The sequence below is a fragment of the Kogia breviceps genome, chromosome 16 (assembly GCF_026419965.1).
Source record: "Kogia breviceps isolate mKogBre1 chromosome 16, mKogBre1 haplotype 1, whole genome shotgun sequence".
Taxonomy (NCBI): domain Eukaryota; kingdom Metazoa; phylum Chordata; class Mammalia; order Artiodactyla; family Physeteridae; genus Kogia; species Kogia breviceps.
Window position 1 is genome coordinate 29,285,511 of NC_081325.1, and position 11,471 is coordinate 29,296,981.

The 11,471-nt window shown below is 34.8% G+C and overlaps 1 protein-coding gene across 1 annotated transcript; it reads left to right on the forward strand.

Moving 5' to 3' along the window:
- The first annotated feature begins 1,687 nt into the window (after positions 1-1,687).
- On the forward strand, positions 1,688-4,885 carry LOC131743214 (GTP-binding protein Rit1). Its single transcript, XM_059041754.2, has one exon. It carries the CDS (start codon positions 1,762-1,764, stop codon positions 2,416-2,418), a length of 657 nt encoding a protein of 218 aa, XP_058897737.2. The 5' UTR covers positions 1,688-1,761; the 3' UTR covers positions 2,419-4,885.
- The last annotated feature ends 6,586 nt before the right edge of the window (positions 4,886-11,471 follow it).

The following is an 11,471-nucleotide window of genomic DNA, read 5'->3' on the forward strand; positions in this document are numbered from 1 at the left end:
ACTTTTTGAGGAACCACAAAACATTTTTCCACAATGATTGCACGATTTTTATTCCCACCATCAATGTATGAGGATCCCAATTTCTCCATATCTATGTAGCACTTCTTACTTTTTTAATTCAATATTTTTATTACAGCCATTCTAGTGGATATTTTGGTAAGCTTGATGGTGCACAATGGGTATTTTAACCTCTTTTCATTATTATTATTATTTTTTCTTTCTGTTCCTCTGGCCAGATAAGTTCAATATGTTATCTTCAAGTTTGCTGATTCTCTCTTCTGACTGCTCAAATCTGATGTTAAAACTGTCTAGTAAAATTTTGTGTTTCATTTATTGTATTTTTCATTTCCAGAATTTCTATTTGATACCTTTTTTATGATTTCTGTCTTTTAATCAGTATTCTCTATTTGTTGAGACACCATTCTCCTGATTTCCTTTAGTTCTTTGCCCACATTTTTCATTAGATTCATAAGTATATTTAGTACATTTAAAGTTTTTGTTAGTAAGTCTGCACTTCCTCAAGAATAATTTCTGTTCACAAACTTTTGTTTCATTATATGCTTTTAATTTCGATTGAAAATTGGACATTTTGGAAAACATAATTGGTGACTCTGAAAGTCAGATTGCCTCCACCTTTTCAAGATTTGTTTCTGTTTCTTGCTCTGAGATGCAGTGTTTTGTTTGTTTAAAGACTTTTAAAAAATAATTTTGTTAAGTCTGTATTATTTGTCATGTGTGGTCTCTGACATCTTTATTCTTTAGGTTTTGGTCAGCTAGTGTTTTGATAGAGATTTCCCTAAATTCCTGGAGCTAAAATGAACAAACAAAAAGACTAAAGAAAAAGCTATCCAACTCTTTACAGATTTGCTTTATGCTGGGATACTCCTTCAATGCTTATCTGGCTATTTACTACTGTGCTTTAGTCTTCACTTCCTGTGTGCACTTAGCCTAAATACAGGCCAGAGATGTCAACATAGGGTCTTCTCAGGATTTTTCTGAGCATGTGTCCTGGCCAATGCATGCTAACAGCCTTCTAAATTCCCCCTATTACATGAAAACTTGTAATGCCTTAATTTCCAGAGAAACTCTCTCCTAGCTTTTTCCTCCTAGGCATTTTCTGTGCCTGTTGTTTGCCTCAACTGTCTTTTATCCTAGCAGGCAGGGGATAGTTCATTTACCTTACAATATTTACAAGGGATGTCCTCTTTAAAGCTGTCATTCTGCTCTGATAGATTTCTGAATTAAGTGAAACAAAGGGAAGCACTTTATATCATTCCTTCAGGTAGCTCCTAGACAGTTTAAAACAGGCACAATTATTTGATAATAAGGTCTTCACTTTTCTCTCCACAACCAATAATAAGAATCCCACACTGGGAACAGCGGTTGCAATCTTCAAGACTGCTGAGAAAAAGATGGTGGTGGTGTAAGAACAAGTAAAAATGTTACAAAGTTTCCTACTGTTTTTAAGTCACCATTTTCTGATTAACATTTTCTTGGTTGCTATAAACCTTTGACTATTTTCCACGGTTCCTAACAAGTTAATTCTAAGAGTGATTGCTTGACTTTTCAGTTGTCTATAATGAATCAGGATCTTGGAGCTGCCTACTCTGCCATTTTCACTGGCATTCACAACAACACACATGCATTTTTACAGAGCATTCAAAGAATGGTAGGCTCTAGAGGTCAGTGCCGATCCTCGCCGCGAGTGAGGAGGGCGAGGTGCCTTTTCCTCGGGGCAGCCCAGGATTCTCCAAGAGCACAATGGATTCTGGAACTCGCCCAGCTGGTAGCTGTAGCAGCCCTGCAGGGCTGTCACGGGAATACAAACTAGTGATGCTGGGTGCTGGCGGTGTAGGGAAGAGCGCCATGACCATGCAGTTCATCAGCCACCGGTTTCCAGAAGATCATGATCCCACCATTGAAGATGCTTATAAAATCCGGATCCGTATTGATGATGAGCCTGCCAATCTGGACATTTTGGATACGGCTGGACAGGCAGAGTTTACAGCCATGCGGGATCAGTATATGAGGGCAGGAGAAGGGTTTATCATCTGTTATTCTATCACCGATCGTCGAAGTTTCCATGAAGTTCGGGAGTTTAAACAGCTTATTTATCGAGTTCGACGTACTGATGATACCCCTGTGGTTCTTGTGGGAAACAAGTCTGACCTAAAGCAGCTAAGACAGGTCACCAAGGAAGAAGGATTGGCTTTGGCCCGAGAATTCAGCTGCCCCTTTTTTGAGACATCTGCTGCATACCGCTACTACATTGATGATGTATTCCATGCCCTTGTACGGGAGATACGTAGGAAAGAAAAGGAGGCAGTACTGGCCATGGAGAAAAAATCTAAACCCAAAAACAGTGTATGGAAGAGGCTAAAATCACCGTTCCGGAAGAAGAAAGATTCAGTAACTTGAAGGGAAGATGTGAAGTGTTTATCTGTGAACTGCAGTGCTTAATCAGAGCAGTCCAGTAACCTGCATTAGTGAGCATGGTGCTTGTTCTTTCTCCTGTTATGACCGTTATTTTAAAAATAACTGATGAAGGGGACATGCCCACTAGGAGTTTTCAATGATGTGGTATTTAAAATATTGTTTCTTAGTTAATTCTGATTCTATTAACCCAGTGGAGCACTGTCTACTTTTAAATTGTCACATTAGAATTCAATTTACCAATGTTTTGGGTTCTGTTGCTGATATTAATTAATGTAAATTTTTTATACCTGGGGGAATATGCATACCATACGTGTTTGACTAAGCTCACAAGAGGAATTTTTTGCCATGCACTATTCTGCATTCTCTTTCAACTGCAATTTCCTGGGACTGTCCCAGGGAAGGACTATCAGTCTTTTCATGCTGTGCTTCCTGGAGACAGAACAAAAATCATCGGGAAATCACTTCTAAAGAGATCGGTGCTAAAGTTCAGTAAATAGCTGTGGAACTGACTCCTGTTGCAGATTATGGAGTGATGAGATTGGGGAAATCAGGCTGTATGTTTTTGCAGGAGCTTGGCTAGAAAAAGTCAGGATTAGAACAGTGCTCCTCAGAGGAGCCTGTCTTTTCTAAGAAGTACACATTTGACCCAAATGCACTGGGATGGATGAGAGCAAACAGAAACATATAAAATGTAATGAAGCTTTCTCCTACAAGGTTATTTTACTCTTCCTTTCAGGGTTTTGCCCTTCTTTACCTTGAAAGGTAAACATTTTGGGAACCATTCCTGGGTTACTAAAGTGTTGTTTAATCTAAATCCTTGGTTGGGACAGCCATTGCCTTGTACAGGTTTATTTTTTCCTCAGAGATGCACACACCAATACATTTACATTAATTGCTTCCTAGTGCTTTCCCTTAGCTTCCCTGTGCTCTCTAGAAGAGCTTGGCCTGGCAGAATGTTTTTTAGGCCCTTCGTCAGACTGACTGCATTTTCCAGACAAAAAAAAAGAGACATCAGGAGTTAGTAAAATTGTATATGTGCCTCCTTGACATAGACAATCACTAGACTCAGTGTTCTAAGAAAGCCTGTGGCATTTCTGTGTAATGAGCCAGTCTTGAAGCTTTAAAATTCCCCTATGTTGAGTTTCTCATTGAAGATTTCTTTACAAGGACCTTGCTAAGTTCACCTCAGGGTTTTGCCTGAGCCTTGACAAAGCTTAGCCTAAGACAGTACCACTTTGATAACTGCATATTTGAGAAACTATCCTATCTTCTTGGGAAGAATCAGCTTTAAATATTGGTGGTGAGTTCTTTCTTTTAGAATCAGGATTATTTTGATACCTGAACTTGTTATGTGTGGAGATTAAGCACAAAAGTGCTAAGAGTAATGTAGCATATGTTGAACATTAAATGTCACTGAAGCAGTGTTTGTGACCACTTTAAACTCTTAAGAACATGACTGTGTAGAATCTCTTAAAAAGTGCACAGCTCAATTCACTGTTTTCCGTTTTTATTACAGTCAGGACAGGGTTGTTGTATTTTTTATTCCAGTCAATGGTATGTGTTCTAGGTTTAAAGGAAAGTGATGGTTGCAACTTTTTTTAGGTGAGTAGTGATCCGTTTTGAAACTCCTGAAATGTTTTTGCTACCAAATAAATCATGGTTTATGGTACTCAAGCCATCCAAAACTGAAAGATGCAGAATTTGAATCTATGCAGGACAAAAATCTTACAGGAACCATAGCACTTTGGAGAAGTGTGAAATTAGAAAAGAAGTGCAGTGCAATTCTATTTTAACAGTATTTCACCACATTTAAACTAGCTTAGAGCCTGTTAGGTTTAATGCCTTAGCTTCTCATTACTAATAACCTAGGGAATTGTTATTAGCATCAAGCAAAAAGTTGACAGCTGTGTAATTATATCTATAAGACAGGAGGGAGTTTGTAATGTATATAAGAAAAATAACAAATGGGTGTTTTTAAGACTATCACTGTCATATATTTGATCATTGGATTACTTAACCCATCAGTTAGTATTGAGAATTCTATTCATGGTGCTAAATAGTTTGAGGGGTATAATATGTGTAAGTCATAGCTCTATTCTTAGTGATTGTATAGTGTAAATAATTTATAAACTCTAAATAGTCAGCTTTATCTAATTTGAGGGCATTAAAATCAATTACTGCCTGGAACTTTGAGGAGAGAAAAATTCAGGGACAAGTTGAAAAGCACTGGAACTGTTCATGTCCATACCAGATTGGTAAGTTACAAAATTTGGAAGCTGGTATCTAGAATTAACTGTTTAGAATTCCAGAAGAGATATATGTTTTAACTTTGTGGTATATGAGCAAGAATTGGTCTACTGTAATGTTTGGGGAGGAGAGAGGAGAGAAAAGTTTTTCACTTATGCACTTGTATATGATGACAGTTTGTATGACACAATACAAAACTTTTAAACAAAAAAAAAAAAAAAAAAAAAAAAAAAGAATGGTAGGCTCTAATCACTATTGGTGCATTTTCTTTAATGCATTTATTTAAAAATATGCATGATACATTGAAATAATATGGCTTTAATCTCATCACAAACTAGAGATTAGCCTGAAAGTTTACTTGCTTATACATTAATTAAAAAACAAAAAAGAATAATACCAAGAAACCTATGTTATTTCTTATTTTGTAATTATTTTCAAACTCTACCTATGGAAATAGAATATATCTATATCTATATAGATAGATAGATATCTCCAAATATATACATATAATGAGCCACTCCAATCTTTTCAATCTCTGGTTTAAAGCACTTTCAAACGTATTGCTATAATTTTTTATGTAAGTACAGACTAAACTAATACAATTTTTTAAACTAATATAATTTTTAATTTTGATGATTTATCACCTCCAATACTTTCTCCATTCTGCTGTTAAGAATTTTTAAAAATGCGTGTTTAGAATTCTAAACATTTCTGATCCACCTTCAGTTATACACATCACTTAAATGAAAATTATTTCCCAAAGAAACTGAGAGCCATTCAACTTTATATAGTAAGTATTTAATTCAACAGCTATTCTATCAGAAATTGGGCCAGTCACTGAGAATAGAATGATGAATTAAGTATGCCCTTGAAGAAGTTCATAATTAAACAAAGTAAGGTGAAGGAAATTGATGTGAGCCTTTAGTGGCCCCTGGGAGAAAAACTCTGGAACTTATAATTTTGAATAATCTTGTATAGCCACACAAAAATATATTTTTTCTATTTTCTTTGTACTATATGATGCAGAAAAATACTGACGCTATTTAAAATGAATTTCCACTTCCTAAACATCACTATTTTGTTGGATTTTTGATAATTAGCAAATACAGCAGCATATTAAAATCATGATCCCAACAGAAAAGCTGAATGAAATACAACATAATGTATTGGATGTCTTAAAGTTTTTTTTTAATAGTAAAACACGTGGCAAACTAGATTCACCAAGCAGCACTAACAAAGAACTAATCAAATAAATTGTGAATCAATTTTTAAGTGGAAAAAAAAAAACATATAGCTTTAGAATAAGTACAATGAACTCTCTTGTTCTAAGTATGAAATTTGGAAGTGCCAAAATCTGATTTCATTTTAGACACCTATTTATAATAGAAGAAGATAACAAACCAGATTGAAACAAAACTATAGGTAAAAATTCCAAATCATGTGTTTCAATTAAAATCCATGGGATGTATGATTTTTCTTGTCATTTTAAAAAATTCATTAATTCCAAGATATATAGATATATATGTTGACATCAAATATCCTTATATTCATGCAAGTTCTAACTCTGGGTACACTTCTTGAATTGCATTTATTTTATTTATAATTATATTTTATAAAGATAACAATCAATGAGAGAACTTTTAAACTTATTTTAAATCTTTTAAACTTAAACTTTCTCTATTACCAAATCTCTTCTTTTTCCTCTGCTACCACCCCTGAAAACACAACTTTACATATTTTACATCCTTTATTTTTCCATGTAGCTATTCTTTGAAATAATTAGTTTTCTGTCTAATACATGGCTGATAACATGACATAATGTAGCTTGTCAAGTGCCAAATAACACTGCAAACCATTCAAGCATTAGAAGGAAATGAAATCATTCATCTAGATACAATTTTATATAAGTCAAGCTCAAGAACTCACAGAATAAATTTACAGTGTTAATGAAGACCATGTATAAAGGCCATATAGTAATTTTTGTTACTCTATCAACCTTAATAGAGATCAGTTATTTTAAGTTAGGACAAGTATATAACAAGAGGAAAAACTCTTCTTATATAAACACAACATTTCAGCTTTTGTCATTAACTTATATACTTCATTATTCTGTCATTATTGTGTAACCATTGACCATTGATTTCCCCACCATTTAAATAGACTTTGTTTTGTAGAGCAGTTTTACTTTCACAACAAAATTAAGCATAAAATACACACACAAGCAGGTGCACAAACTCTCTTACTATCAATATTTGTACCACTCTGGTACAGGATATTGATAGTGAGGGGGGTTGTGCATGTGTGGGGACAGGGGTATAAGGGAACTTGATTTTGATGCAGTTTTAGTTATATACAAGTTGGTAATCTCTTATCTGTAACAACTATTACATCAGTTAATAGGAGTTTTAAAAGTAATTTGGTCTCACATGCATTTTGTTTTTCTTTTTGTCGAAATATAAAACTTACAATGCTTGTATATATTTCATGTAATTTTTGGTGAAGAATGTATGATAAAGGTAACTTTCCAAAAATTAATTTTAATTATTATGTTTTATTTTTTCTCTTTTCAATAAAGTACTTTAGAAAATCTGGAAAACTAATAGGAAAGCAATATTCAATTACTCTATTAAATATCAATATTTAGGATGATAACATTTTCTTCATAAATAAAATCTATTCATCTTTGAGGATGTCCAGTCATCGTAAATACATAAGTAAACTCATGCCTTATGTTATAATTTAAAATGTAATTAATTTTTTTTGCAAAAGACACATCTACATGTGTCCTCTAATGAACATTTTAAATTTCATTTTATGCTATAGTTTTTTAAATTATTAGAGTTAAAATATAATGCTTTCTTTGGCTCATAGAATTTTTGTCTATAAAATAGACATAAAATATCCAGTAAGTTTTTGTTTAAATTATGTAGTAATGTTTTTCACAACAGAATAAAACAAATTCAGATACATTTTTATCTTCTCAAGATTTCACAGTTTGACCATCTAGAGGGTGGAATAGGGAGGATGGGAGGGAGGTGTAAGAGGCAGGAGATATGGGGATCTATAGCTGATTCACTGTTATACAGCAGAAACTAACACACAATTATAAAGCAATTATACTCCAATAAAGATGTAAAAAAAAAAAGATTTCACAGTTTAGTGTTTAGTATTCAGGTAATACAGAGGCTTTTATCTACTATTTATTCTTTAACAACTAAAGTTATTATAATTTTCATATAATTTATACATCAAAACTTAATGCTTCGAATAGAAAATTTCCACTGAATTTAGCACTGTTAACATTTCTTTGTGTCAGAAAACCGTTCTTGCTCAATTCTTTCATTTTACTTTTGAGTTGAAGGCTTATCCACATTTGCCTTCGTATAAGAATGTTAACTGAGAGCTTCCCTTCCCTGGTAGCGCAGTGGTTGAGAGTCTGCCTGCCGATGCAGGGGACACGGGTTTGTGCCCCCGTCCGCGAAGATCCCACATGCCGTGGAGCAGTTGGGCCCGGCCCGTGAGCTATGGCCGCTGAGCCTGCGCATCCGGAGCCTGTGCTCCGCAATGGGAGAGGCCACAACAGTGAGAGGCCCGCATACCGCAAAAAAAAAAAAAAAAAAAGGAATGTAATTTGATTAACACAAACAAAATATTTTTATGTAAATGTTCATATGGAAGAAATGTCTATCTCTGTAAGTATGCAGAATGAATATGTGATGGCCTTCAGATTTGTGTTGAGAGAGCCTGTGTGAGCAGTTATTTTTTTCCTAAAAGTCATTGAATTTCATTATTAACATGATGGTGAAGAAACCATCATACATAATCATCTTTTTTAATGTTCATAATTTGATGGCAATTCTGTCACCAAATTCATACTTAAAGGTTTTATTGTGAAAATATTTAAAATATTTATTAAGATGATGATACTAAAGTTTACCAAAATTTCAAAATATACTGTATTTTTATTGATATTTATTCTTTCATCCAACAAATATTCATTGAGCACCTGCTTTGTGCTTGGCACTTTTCTAACTGTTGGGGATACAACAATGACCAAAAGAAAAACAAGTCTATGAACTCAGGGAATTTATTTTTTAGAGTTAGCATCTGCAAAATAAGCACCAAAAACTGATAGCTGGTTAGCTGGTGAAATGTGTGAATGAGGCAGATAAATCAGGGAGGCGACAGGTAGTCATGAGCAACTGGGGTGTTTGTTAGAGGGTCCAGATTAGATTACATGAGAAGAGGTGATATTTAAGTAAGTACCTAATATTTAAGTAAGATATTTAAGTAAGACCTGCAAGAGGCACTGAAACATGAACATGCCTGTTATGTTTGAGAAAAATTCAAAGAGGCAAATTTGTGCTCACTGAGTGGAAGATTATTAGGAAAATACATCTGAGAGGCAATTGGTTAGATGGAAGAGGACAAAATAGGTCATTGTAAAGTTTGTTGTTTACTGTGAGTGAGATGGAGCACATGGCATGAATTTGAGCAAAGGAATAACATGAACTGACTTAAGTTACTAAGAGTGCTTTGGCTGATGTGCTGAAAATAGGCATGCAGGAGAACACAAAAGTAAAAGCAAGAAGAAAGGTTAGGAGGATATTTCAACAACTTTGGAAAGAAATGATGGTAACCCAGACCAGCATAGTGTGGGGTGCTCAATGGGTTAAACTTTTTTTTTGAGAATGAGCTGAGCAATATTTTAGAAGTAAAGCTATACACGTAATATATTTTATACTAATGTTTGTACATATATAAAGAATAAAATAACAGATGATCATATAAATAATTGTAATTTAATTTTTAAGTGAATAAATCTTATGACATAAGAACAGTGTCTCTTTTCATCTGGCTGTGGTTACATTTTTAAAATTAATACTGGTCCTAATCTGTCTCTAAGCTATTCTTATACTAGTGGGCTGTAATAATTCATATAAAATCTAATTTCTAATTAAAATTCTAAGATGAAGATAAAATATGTGTATGTAGTTTCTAACCAAGACCTATATAATTCAGTTTCTGCTTATGTAATTGTTAAAAGTCAAAAAAATATAATTTTAATCAATTTTACACATAAGACAGCTTTGTCTCTGTCAGTATCCTATGAAGATCAAACAACTTCTTTTTAAGGGTTCTACCTATTGCTTGACCAAAAATGATCTCTTAAGGTATTTTATATAGACTTTTGGGAAAGGGTGTACATTTTCCATTGCTTTAGGAGAGTGTAACTTCCTTTATTTTTATTTTCAGATCACTATTGTCAGAAGTATGAGGGTAGATGATTCCTCCTCTTAATAAAATATGTTGGATGGCAAGTTGTCACTTTGGAACTACTACTCCCACCCAAGGTCAGTGAAATTGTTTCCTATAATATACTCCCTATATTGTTCCAGGTGAGAGTTAGCCAAGAAAGGAAACCAGCAAGATTTAGAAGGCAGAAAGGAAGCAAAAATCATTACTCTTGGTAGGTTGTGGTACACATATGTGGCGAGCATTGCCCTCTGAGGAAGGCGCCATTAAGACCCTCATAAGCCTCAGGGCCCGATTGTACTCTCCTTGGTATGCATCCTGGACTTTATGGTATGAACGTAAAAAAGGAGATGGCCTTTGGCCAAATCAGTCCAGGGACCTGCTCAGTTACTGGGAGTCCCTGGTTGTTCCCTAAAGCTAGGAAAAGCAACCCTGGAGGGGAAATTGGTGCCTTTGAGGGAGAAGCCGAGAAGCCAATAAACCAGCTGATGCTGATAAGGCGTGACTAAGCCGAGAAGCCAATTAACCAGCTGATGCCGATAAGATGGTGACTAAGCAAATTCCCTGCTTTAGGGGTATATATATGGCTATGCTTTGTTATTAAACCTGCCTTGCAACCATCAGTTGCTTGTGCCCTTCTGATCCCATACCTTGGTGCGTTCAGTTCCCTACCCCCTCTCGTCGATTGCTGCTACACTTTGAGGACCCGCCGCGGCTGGCGGCACACATACATGATGACAAATTGGGGCAACTATGCCATATTTCCTCCCAGTTGCACTAGAGCTGATCAACAATAGCACAATGCCATCTAGAACTATAAAAGTGCCACTTCCCCTAGATGCAGTGGTCTTCTCAGAGGAAGCAGCTTTTTTAAAGGTGGCTTCTTTCTTTAAAATTATTTTAAAAATTATTTTATTGAAATATAGTTGATTTACAATGTTGTGTTAGCTTGAGTTGCCCATCAACAGATGAATAGATAAAGAAGATGTGGTACATATATACAATGGAATATCACTCAGCCATAAAAAGGGAAATAATGCCATTTGCAGCAACATGGATGGACTTAGAGGTTATCAAACTAAGTGAAGTAAGCCAGACAGAGAAAGACAAATATATGATATCACTTATATGTGGAATCTAAAAAAAATGATACAAATGAACTTATTTACAAAACAGAAATAGACTCACAGACATAGAAAAACTTATGGTTCTCAAAGGGGAGCAAGGGAGAAGGATAAATTAGGAGTTTAGGATTAATATATACACACTACTGTATATAAAATATATAACCAACAAGGACCAACTGTATAGCACCAGGAACTTGAGATCTTGTAATAACCTATAATGGAAGAGAATGTAAAGGTGATTTCTTAGAACTTTCTCAAATATTCTAGATCTTCACAAGCTTCACCTTCATAGCACCACCTCAGCTTCCAGATATGCAGGGTTTCTCAGACTTTCTTACAAGTTCCATCTTATCCACCACTGCTGATGCTTCAGGAAGATCCAATGACTGTTACTCCAATTCACCT